At 51.1% G+C, this 12,037-nt stretch overlaps 1 protein-coding gene across 2 annotated transcripts in view; it reads right to left on the bottom strand.

The window, feature by feature from the left end:
- GRIN2A (glutamate ionotropic receptor NMDA type subunit 2A) overlaps positions 1–12,037 on the bottom strand; it is a 358,237-nt gene that overhangs the window by 151,391 nt on the left and 194,809 nt on the right. For both annotated transcript variants that reach the window (XR_013760774.1, XM_079121602.1), the window contains exon 4: positions 3,319–3,911. Coding sequence is in view for 1 of the 2 variants with exons in the window: in XM_079121602.1 (XP_078977728.1) it covers positions 3,319–3,911 (593 nt within the window). In the remaining variant the exon portion in view is untranslated. The remainder of the gene's footprint in view (positions 1–3,318; positions 3,912–12,037) is intronic.

Genomic DNA, 12,037 nt, shown 5'->3' on the forward strand with positions numbered 1-12,037 from the left:
CACTTTGCAAAGTGAGACTTCTTCATCCAGCTTTTAAAGCTTGAAGTGGGGAAACCCTAACTCCAGAGTCCCAGGGTCCTGCTAAACAAGCTGATGGATCCAACCCAGGCTGGAGATATCTGATCCCTGCCTTCAGCTACCCAGACAGAAGGTCCCCTCCTATCACAACCTAAGTGTCCAATCACAGGGGAATGATCAAATAAAAGATGGAGTGCTCACACAATAGGATACAGAACAGCAACTGAGATGAATGCACTGCGGTTATGTTGTCTTCACAGAGTGGTCTTCAAAACACAAGGTGGAGGCAAAGAAAATTATTTTTTGTGGGGGGAGGGAGGTACTAGGGATTGGATTCAGGAACACTCAATTACTGAGCCACATCCCCAGTCCTATTTTGTATTTTATTTAGAGACAGGGTCTCACTGAGTTGCTTAGTGCCTAGCTTTTGCTGAGGCTGGCTTTGAACTCGCGATCCTCCTGCCTCAGCCTCTCAAGCCACAGAGATTACAGGCATGCACCATGCCCAGCAAGGGAAATTTTAATACACTAGATACCATTTGTCTACATTGTGAAAAACTGTGAACTGGGTATATAGTTGCACAAGCAGCTTTATCTGAACTACGAAAACATGCATGGATTTAGGTATGTGTCAAATTCATGGTAGAACTTTTCGCTCCCATGGAGAGGAGAGAAAAATGTGATCAGGGAGAGATGTGACCAGAACTTTACATTATAATCTAATGTTTTATTCCTTTTTAAATGTTGGGGGAAAATGTGACATGCCAACCTGTACACTCTGTGATAGGTATTGGGTATCAGCTCCTGTACTATTTTCTTTTTCAATATTTAAAAAAAAATAAGAATTCATATTACCCGAGTTTGTCTTTAGACAAATTCCTCCCATCATATCAGGATGATGTTTGAGGACAGAAGTCATTTCTTAGTTCATCTGTGCATTCCAGGGACTAGCACAGAGTCTGTGGGATGGAAGGAATGAGGGATGGAAGATAGACAGAGTGCATTTAATTTTTTGGGACTGGGCTTCCTCCAGCTGCCAGTCAAGGGCAGCCTGACAGTTTCCGCTCTTTCCTGAGGTGCGTGTAAAGAACACCGTGGTGGTGGGAGGTGGGGGGTGAGCACCAGTAGCCCTCCAGGGAAGGAGACGCTTCATTAAACACCGCGGCGGAGGGTGACTTAGGGCACTTGATGCGTTGCTTTTCTGGGGCTGAAATGACATTTACAAAATTGCTACATTCAGAGGTACAACTCCTGGAAAGAGCACAGCAGCATTTCAGAGCAGCAGGATTTCTCTCCTTAAAGAATGGATTCCAAGGTGGTCCCTGGAAAGGGACCTGCATGTCTTGCCAATTATCCTTCTTGAGATTCTTTTCCTATATAGATACATTTCAATTGCCTTACAATTGAGTTATGTTCCCATCAAAATTAAACATCCCTGACTATCCCGGCTGCGGGGCACATCTCATTAAGGAGAGCATGAATTCATTAGCCCCATCCTTGTCTTGGGCTGGCAGCAGCCCTGCCTCCAGAACCAGCCCCCAAGTCTCCTCCTGAATTACATTTGGACAAGTACCGGGAATGCCAAACATGGCCAAGCAGAAGCAGGACCTCTAAAGCGGGGAAAGGAGAGGGGACGGGAAGACGTCAAAGGGGCAGGCTTCCTTAATGCGAGAGTTTGTTCCCTGTGAAGGAGTCTGTCTGCTCTATCACATACAGACACAGGCACACATACACCTCTTAAGCCCAGTTCACAGGTGACCTCTGACTTGTAGCAGATGCAAAGTCCTAGACTCTGCCTGAGACATGACAGATTGACAGCACTCTGCTGGCACTCAACCAACAAGGTCTCCTGACTATACTTTCTGATGACCAAAACCTTCACCTATGACTTTTTAATGCCTTAAAATAATTACCAGCTGGCAGGCACCATGCCAAGCACTTCTCAGGTAACTCTTAAGACTTGCGACAACCCCGGGTACACCGGTTCTGAAAGCATGATCCTCAGACCGGTCAGGTCAACATCACCTAGGAACGTGCTAGAATCAGAAAGTCCTGGGGATCACCCCAGACCTACCTCTATAAATGAAACTCTGAGTGTAGGACCCAGCAACTGGTATTTTAACAAACCCTCCCAGAGAGTCTGATGCATGCAAAAGTTTGAGAATAACCACCTCGAATGTAGGAGACATCATCGTCACTTTGCAATAAACACCAGAAAGGTACAGTGATGGTTTAGGGTCTACAGAAAGTGGACGAAGTAGGGCTTGAATCCCAACAAGTCTAACTCCAGAGCCTGGGCCCTGATCACAGCACCGCTTAAGATAAGGGGTGCTGATCTGAGAAAAGGAGTGCAGGTTAAACCAGGGAGCATTAGACAGAAACATGCCACATGGGCCACCATGACGGGCCACAGGTGCAGTGACACATCCCAGAGACAAAACTGAACCATCCACCCTGATGGAAGTGGTTATATAAATCATGATACCTCCCAAGGATGGAATAAAAAGGCAGCTTTAGGAGTGATGTTCGCCAAGATTCCCAATGACTACAAAAATACTTAGAATATAAGAAAAAAAGAAATTCAGACACAAAAGAGGCCAGGAGCAGCAGCGGGGGCAGTTTCCCCCGAGTGTACCAGGTTGCCGAGGAGGCGGGAAGTCAGGCGATTTCACAAAATGTTGGTGTGAATGTAAACTGGTACGGTTGCTCCGTAAGCAGAATTTGGAAACAGATACTTAAAGTTAAGAATGCACCTGCCTGGTGACCCCCAAATCCCACTCCTTAGACTCAACCCCAGAAAAAAACAATCGCATATGGGCATCAAGAGACAAGCCTGATGATGATCACTGAAGTCTCGCTTCTAATGGGGAAAAAAAAAAATCTGGGAAAAAAAAAAAAAAACTAAATTCCTATCATTATGCAGATTGGGAGAATAAATCATGGCACATCCATATTGAAGAACATGATATGCACATTGCAAAGAATTTAGATAGGCTTGAGATATAATTACAGATGAATGGTAGACAGATCTCAAGTGGGAGTTTTTGGAATTTAAAAAAGTAAGTTGCAAAAGAAAAACAATGAAAATACGATGATATATATCTTAAAATGAGTTGAGAAGAAAAGGAGAAAAGAAGACAAAATCGAACAAAATAAAATAAAATTTCCATAAGTACACGCATGATATTCCCTATTTTCAGAGCATATTTTCATCAATGAGTATGTAAACAAGCAAAAAAAAAAAAATAGCAACAAAACCCTGAGCCCACCCTGGGAGACAAGCACAGACCCCCCTCTTACTGGTGCAGAGTGTGAAGCGGGACCTCCGGCTTCTCCGCCTGCCCGTAGCAGCTGGCCTTGGCCTCTGGGATGTAGGAGAACTTCTCCAACATGGAGGACGCAGCCGTGGTCAGGATGCCGAGGCCGTCCCGCACCCTCGCCTCCAGGCTGTAGTCCCAGTCGTCGTAGGAGACGGAAATGAGTCCCGATGGAAACTCCTTGGGGATGAGCTCCGTGTTCCCAGAGACCAGGCTGGGGACAATCCAGAAGAAGTCATACCCGGTGAGGCCCAGGGAGCGAGCCTCACTCAGGATGAGGACAGCCTCGTCTTTGGAGCAGTAGAGCAAGATGACGGACGAGTGGATCTTCTTCAGCTGGACCTGCGTCTTGGCATCCTCGAAGGACGTGTCCAGCGTGATCACGTTCTGCATGTCCCAGCCCACGAAGCTGTTGTCCACGGTCGTCTTGATGAAGCTGATGAAGTCCCGGTAGCCGGGGAAGATGGTGGTCACCAGGGAGAAGACGTGCCAGTCATAGTCTTGCATGATCTTCAGCATGACTGTGGCTTGTTGCTGGATGGACGCTCCAAACTGGAAGAAGGTAGACGTCGGATCCTGCCAACGGGTAAAAAGAAAGCAGAGCAGAAGATGAGGCAGAGGCAGGTACACGTAACCACCTGTCTCTCTGGGCTTGGAGAAGTTCCCTCCCATGAGCAAGAGAAAACAAAACGCACATCTATCCATTGGAAAGCAGTCCTGAGCACCTACTACCTGCCAGCCTCGGGAACCGATTGTACAAATGCAAAGCTCTAAGCCCCTGTGTTGTTTTAGCCCACCCACAATCTCCTCTCCTCCCTTCCCTCCGTCCATCCTGTCTCCCACCTTTTCAGTCCATTTGGTTCCAACAGAGCTAACTCCTGGCCCCCAGGCTCATACTGGGAAAATGGAGCCGGCATCAGGAAACAGAGGCAGATGCACAAGGACCCACTTGGAGCCCCTGCAGCCTGCCACGCCTGAGGCCATCGACCCTGGACCTCTTGGTTACTTACGTGAGCCAACAAGTTCCCACGTTCACGAAAGCTGATTTGAGTTGTGCAATGTAAACTTAAGACTCTTCTGTGACATTGTAATAAACACTATGTGTTCAATCAACTACCATTTGTTGAACTCACTCTCGCTATGCACCAACTTCGCTCTAGACCTTGGAAATCGTGCTTAGGAGACAGAGACCCCCAGGGTCTCTGCTTTCATCGACCTGATGGAAATATGAGGAGGACCGGATCCATGAACCAGTGACCAAGAGAGGCCCGTGGGAGTGTGAGGGAGTATTCAGGCGAGGACACAGGGCAACTGGGGGCATGACAGAGGCGTCCTGAGGTATGTTTCGAGGGTTCCGGGAACTGCAGACAAGGGCATTCTGGTCCATGGAGTAGAGGATGAATGACGTTGAAGAACTTGGCAGACGCCCCATTGTGGAGGGCCGCAAGGGCCGTAGGCAGAGGCACAGACTATTCTGAGCACAGGAGGCAACCACCAAGTCTTCTCGCGCTGAGTGTGACACAGTAATTTGCATTGAGCTAAGGACTTCTATTAGTCCTGACATCTGCAAAAACCCATGAACACGAGAGCAAATTTTCATTTAGAAAAGCAGGCGATGCTACATCCTCACCCAGGATGCATCAAAGCCCCAGCATGATCCCAGGAAGTTGCCGATTTATTGGCAAGGGTGGGTGAGGCTCAAAACAGTCACCCAGCCCATCAGCATCTGCACCCAGGTCCTAAGACTCCACACCCAGCCCCCTTGCCCACCCTCGCCCACCATCTTCTTGGGATCATTTAGGATTGGTATAGGGCTGGTGCGTATGCCATGTGGTGGACGGGTTAGCATGGTAGAAAATGCAACTGGACAGAAGGTGGGCCTCTTTGTCAGGAGTCCAGAAATGCTGAGCGTCCCCAACTCGTCCTTATCTGATTGCAGCCAGGTTTTCATTTTGCGCCCTGCACATGCTGTGTTCCTCTCATACCACCCCAGCAGGGACACACACGGAGAGCCCACTGTGTGTGCGCACGTCAGGGGTGGAGGGGACCATCCTGCCTTCCAGAACAGTCCTGCATAGCTGTACACGTCAGTTCCTCCAGCAAGTCTGCACTGCTCTCCCTGCAGATGCTCACTGGAAGTTTTATCTGAATGGGCCAAAAGCTATACGGTTCTTCAAAATACTGCTCTTTTCTGAAATGTATGGGTTTGGGGGATAATTTGAGTGCTGTGTGGCCTGAGGCAGAGAGAAGAAATGGGAACAAATAAATGCCTTCTGGGCTCCTTCCAACATCACAGTTCTATGAATTTTACCTAATTAAATCAATTAAAATGGATAACAGATTTAAAGACTTTGGATAATTATCTTTTCCCTACAGTAGCTTTTGGAGAAATCCAATATTCTGGAATTGATTAATCATTTTAAATCACATCTCAACAAGACTGTGAGATCCTCAAGGGCAGACATGTTGTTGTCCTCGTCTCTCTGTCCCTGGGACCTGGCGGAGGCTCGGCCCGTGACACATGGAGAAGAGACTGGTGAGGGAACACAGGCGGGAGCAGGCATGCAGGCTCAGAGAATGTCCTCGCTTGAAAGAGAAGGTGGCCCGGGGAGAGCTTGGGTCCTGGCGCAGGATTCTGGACGGACCTTCAGCATCACATCCAAAACAGGACAAAAGAAAACGTTCGACGCGCCTCTACGCACCTCTCCCTACCCTGAAATCCACTCCTCCGCCCAAAGACCCAAATACACTTATTGATATGGAAGGGGGTGTAGGAGACCTGTGGGCCCCAGCAGGTGTCCCTTAAACCTCTTTAAATGCCAAACAAGGAAGCGACAAAAAGAACCCCCAAGAGAAGAGGGCACCTAGGTCCAGTCTAGAGGCAGTTACGTCCTCTGCCTGGCGCACCTTGGGGCGCATCTTGGGACAGGACCCAAGAGGTTCCAAACTTATCAAAGAAACGTCGTGACTCCCACATAAGAGGGATGGTCCTGAGGAAGCCCACCAGCAGGGCTACGCCAGGATGGCGACAGACCATGGGTCAGCTCCTCCTGGGTGGAGGACACGAGAAACCGGGAGAGTTCTCAGCAGGACTCACCCGAGGGCACAGCTGGGGTCCCATAAAAGGGGGCTTTGAGACAACCCACGTGCACACGTCCCCTGGGATCACATGCCAGGTGCGGGTGGAGTCGGGATCTTCCAAGACCCTGGATCCTGGTCCTGTGGGCTGGATGCTGCGGGCACGCCCACGAGCCCATCACACACAGAGCAGGCCTGGGAACAGAAGCCGTCCTGTCTGCCTCTCCACGCACGGAGGACGGCGTGGTGGTGCTGTGAACTTTGTGAAGGACAGATCATCATAGGGATAGCAGCTCATTAGCCCACAGCCAGCTGGGCAGAGGCCATCTGTGAAAGGGAATGTACGAGACCCTGGCCTTGTGCCAGCCTGTCCTGCAACACTTCAGAGCCAGCAAATGTCCCCCGTGAGCCTCCTGTAGGGTCCCCGTTAAGTGTCTCTCCCCGAGGTGGCTCATAACAAAACTTCTGGAGTCAGACTGCCCAGTTCCCACCTTGGTTCCACAGCCTTGGGGACGGCCATTTAATCTCTCCAAGCCTTGCAAAACAGGTGTGGCGGTAGCAGTAAGCTCCCCAGCTCACCTGCAGAAGCACTTCCTCCAGGAGAGCCACGCTGCCCGCTCATTTCCAGGGGCGGTTGTGTCCAACGCCACCCCAACCACTTTACCAAGTTGGCACCCGTGTTCTGCCCCATTTACAAAGGAAGAAGTGGACTCAGAGGTGGCGTGGCCTCTCTGGTCCCACTGGAGGTGAATCGGGTTTGTCGGCCTCCGAGGTCCCAAGCAATTCACTCCTGCATTACACTGTCGCCAGTGTTGGCCCTTCTCCATCAAGGAGCAAGAATTAATGTCCTCCCCGTATGGAACCCTCCAAAACAGTTCTCACTGCAAAGCAAGTGCTCAGCAAATACAAGCCATGGTTATTTTCCCCACACTCCCCTTTGGAATAGGAGATCACGCCACACCACCCCAAAGGGCACTGGGTGTGGAGCATCTTGACAACTGACCCCATCCATGGCTGCCTGGTTGAAGTTCCTATGGAATCACTCTAACCATGCCACTCCTCTGCTCTACAGTCATCAATGGCTCCCACAGCCTACCACATTAGGTCCAGACTCCCCAGCCTACTCCTTTATGTGCACCAGTCAAGCTTTATAGCTGAAAAAGCGTGGGTTCCGGGGTCTACTGGACCCAAGTTCAAGCCCTGGCTGTGTACTAACCCGTCATGTGACTCTGGGTAAAGTAAGCACCTAACCTTTCTGGGTCTGAGTTTCTTCACCTATAAAATGGTCATGATGACCACGGCCCCAGGAGGTTGTGAGAGAATGGGATGAAATGACAGGAGTGAGCAGCCAACCAGCCAGGTCTGACCCCAGCTGCCCAGGGGCTCCTCTCTGCATCCTCTCTCCTCCAGGCTGTGTGGACGCCCCCAGATCTAAGGGGGTCCTTACGCTGCTGCAGAAACCGATATCTCTGGTCCACTGACATGCTAATTTCAAATCCCTGTCCTGCTACCTGCTGCAGACCAGCCCGTGCACTCTGAGCCCCAGGGGCCTGCGAAGAGGATAAGGAACCTCTTCCCCTCATCATGCATCCACTCTTTGGAGAGAAACCATTGCTAATGCCCTTTATGTGCCTCAGATGGTCATTCTGCACCACTTTCATTTCTGTTGGCATCTGGAACGTCAGCTTCAAACAAAAACCACTGTGGATCAAAGGCTTTGCATACCCCCCAGGGGGTGGGTGTGAGGAGGCATCTGCAAAACACAATCGCAGGACCAACCCGAAGAGGCTTGCATGTTCTTCTAAGGTGATTTTATGGACTGTGGGGGTGTTGGGGATTTGGCCACAATCCAAGGGCCTGGCACCAGGTCTGTCTGCGCAGTGGCCCATTCTTCAGCTTCTGCACATCCTTCCTGCCTCCAGCCCTGGTGCCAGAGGCTGTGTCTCCTGTATTGCCAGTCCTCAGGGAATCTAACAGATCCATCCCTGACCCTCTCTGGCACACGGCTTCCTGAGGATGTGCAGCCAGGGGAGAGGAACAGATTTCAAACACCCACTTTGGTTCTGAAGCAGAAGCAGTTCTGTCCCTGGGCTCGGGCTTTGCAGAACAGACTGTTTCAAACACAGTGAGGGAGGCCGGGGGTGTGGGATTCTGGGTGTCTGCTCTAGACTCTGTGTTTCAGTCCTACCATAAATGAGGTCTCATTAGACCAAGTCTAGAGCATTCGACCCTGTTCTAGAATGTTCCAGAGCTGGCCGAGTCCCTAGGGTGACACCTGATTCCAGGAGTCCCAGGACTGATGACTAACAGAGGCTCATGACAACTCCCTTTCACTTACCCATTGACAAAGGTGCACACCCCATCTCTGATCCTAAATGCCTGAGAGAGGGCAAGGGGCATAACCCCCACGCACGGCATTGCTCGCAGAAACCCAGGAGGCCCCACGATGACCGCGGCTCAGTTACTGCACGACGCACCCAGAGTCCCTCGCACTCGGCAGCGGCAGCCCTGCCTGCATCTTAGAGTCACCTAGAGTTGATTTTAGACATTCCCGTGCTGGTGCCCTGTGTCACTCCAACTGTGACCCACACGCCAAAGCAGGTTTGTTTTCCTCTGTCTCATCTCAACAGCGGGACAAGAGTCATTCCCATGAGCATGTTCGGATCCTAGTACAATGACAGACACCCAAGAGGGGCCCGTGAACGTGAGCGGATGGACAAGCAGGAAGCTCAGCGCCCCCCGCCCCCAGCAAGCATGGACACAGCGACCACTCCGGGCAACTCTGTGCCCACGTCCCCAGCTCCTGCTCCCCCTGCCGACGGGCAGGCACCACAGTAAAGTACTGTGCAGCAGCCGAAAGGTGGACGGAGGCGCCTTGGGAATGTTCCCTCCTCCCGGGAGGACCGCCCTGGGGCTCCCCGATGAATTTCCGTCCTTCTCACGTGGTATCAGCTGAGCTTCCAGGTGCCTTTCATTTCGGTTTCCACAGGTGGGAGGGAAAGTAGAGGCCTCGAACTTGATCAGCCTGGGAACTCAAAGGAGCAGTGTTGTCACTGCGCGTGAGCCGAGTGGTCCCACCGGGAAGTGCTCTGCTCTCCTCTCCTCTCCACCCTCCACGTCATCGCCACGTCTGTCCCCGTCCTCCTCGCTGTTGTGACCTCGGTCCTCGTCACGGCTAGCATTTATCAGGCCAGCCCAGCGCTCAGCACTGCGTGACGCAGAGCGGGAGGCGTTGTCACCATCCCTGCCTCGCAGATGTTAAAGCTGGGCTTCAGGAAAGACAAGTCGCTCAGATGCATAACTGGCACCGGTAGAGCTAGGAGTCCAGAACCAGGGGCTTGACGCTGCTTCCAGGGTGCTGAGCAGAAAGGGGCGTGTGTGTGTGTGTGTGTGGAAGACCACTAGCAAAGACCCCCAGAGATGGAAACCCGGTCCGTGGCCTCATCACCACCAGCAGTCCACCCAAAGAGGGACCGAGACGGAGGGAGGCAGGCACAGCAGGCGCACGTTCAGGAAGCTCGCCAGCACCACTGCCGTCGAACACAAAACCCACTCCCACAACTCCCTCTCCTCAGACCATTTCATGACTCAGGTTGTGTCCCTGCTCCATTCCTGGGGAAAGAGTTGCCCCGTTGCCACGTGCAGGTCCCTGGTCCCCGAGCTGGCAGGCAGCCATTACCTCCTCCTTACCCCACGAGTCTCCTTCTCTCTCCTCTCCCTGTCCGGCCACCGTTCAGATGCTTGACGCTTCTCTCTCCAGCTTGCAAGGGTGACTTCTGCCTGCAGCTCCCACGGGCCTCCCTGCCTCCCACGGGCCTCCCTGCCTCCCACCCACCTGAGCTGTCTCCTTAACATTCTAAATGGAGCCTGCCTCCCCCACACACACTGTTTTGGTGGTCCCCGTGACCTTCAGAACAAGATAGAAACACAGACCAGCCCCATCCCTGCTGGACTCCAGCGTGAGGGGCTCAGGGTCCACCGCAGCCCCTAGAGGGGTCAGCGGTCACATGGGTGACCAGGGGAGCTCATCGGGAAAGGTGTGCTCACTCGGCAGGAAGACCAAGGCACACGCTGCGTTCCTGCTGTCCATCATTTTCCAAGAGCATGTCACCTCCACCATCCAGAAGCACAGGACTCCGCCACGACCAGCTCACTTACTGACCGTCTATAAGACCTGCGTCCTGTGCTCCCGTGCTGCCCGTCACGGGATCAGGGCCCCCGGTACTCCTTCAAGAACACCTTCCTCCATCTGTCCTCTTCAAAAAGAAGCTCGATTCTTCCCTTCGTTTCTCAGTTGCATCAAGGCATCATTAACAAATGAAAGCTGTGCGTGGCCAGGGCACATCATGTAATGTTCCGATATCCGCGCACACGGCGAGATGAGCACTATCATCAGACTAGTCAACACATCCATCACCTCACAGGGTACCTTCCATGTGTGTGATAAACATGCTTAAGATCTACTCTTGGAGCAAATTTCAAGCCCATAATGCATGCCTGTTAGCTGCAGTCACTAGAGTGTACAGTCGGCCTCCAGATCTTATCCCTCTCCTAACTGCAAGCCTGTCCTTGTGATCAGCATCTTCCTTCTTCTTATTTTTCCCTGCCTTCCAGGCCTTGGCCACCTCTGTTCTACTCTGTTTCTCTGAGCTCGACATTTTTAAATCCCACATAGAAGTGAGATCAGGCAGTGTTTGTCTGGCTTATGACAGTGTCTTCCAGGTTTACCTATGTTGTTACAAATGGCAGAATCTGCCTCTTTTGTAAGGCTGAGTAATATTCCAATGGGATGTACATGTGCATCCATGGGTTCCACACCCACAGATTCAATCAAGTGTAGATTGAGAAGCCCGTTTTTAAAATTCCATCTGGAACCTCCCTATGAACCAGATAGACCACTCCTTGGCGTTTGTCCTAGAGAATTAAAGTCATCATTCTAGAGCAAAACCTGCACACCCATGTTTATAGCAGCACAATTCACAACAGCCAAACTACAGAACCAGCCCAGGAGTCCATCGGTGGACGAATGGATAAGAGAATGTGGCATGTATACACAAAGGAGTTTATTCAGCCACAAGGAAAATTGAAATTATGTCATTTGCAGGAACATGGATGGAACTTGAGAGCATTATTGTTAAGCAACTAAGCCAAACTCCAAAAGTCAGGTCATAAGCTTTCTCTCATATATGGAAGTTAGAGGGGAAAGAAAGAAAAGAAAGATGGCGTCGGATCTCATGAAAATCGAAGAGGGATCAGTGAGTAGAGAGAAGGCACCAGAGAACGGGAGAGGAGGACAGAGAGGGAAAGACTGGGGAAGGATGCTGACCAAATCATCTTGTCCTATTGTGGACACGAACGGATGTACAGCAACGCATGCCAGCAATGTGTATGACTATGATACACCGATAAAATGCAGAAAAATAAATAAAATTCCATCTCCACTAAACATGCACAGGCTTCCCCTTGTGAGTCCTTGAACAACACTGTGCAACATCTGCTTACCAAGCATTCACATCTCATCAGGCGTTATAAGTCATCTAGAGCTCAAAGTCCTCAGAGAGAGGTTGCATCCATGCAAACACCCCACCATTCAATGCAGGACTTGGGCAAACACAGACTGTAAT

The sequence above is a fragment of the Sciurus vulgaris genome (assembly GCF_902686455.1).
Source record: "Sciurus vulgaris genome assembly, chromosome: 18".
Taxonomy (NCBI): domain Eukaryota; kingdom Metazoa; phylum Chordata; class Mammalia; order Rodentia; family Sciuridae; genus Sciurus; species Sciurus vulgaris.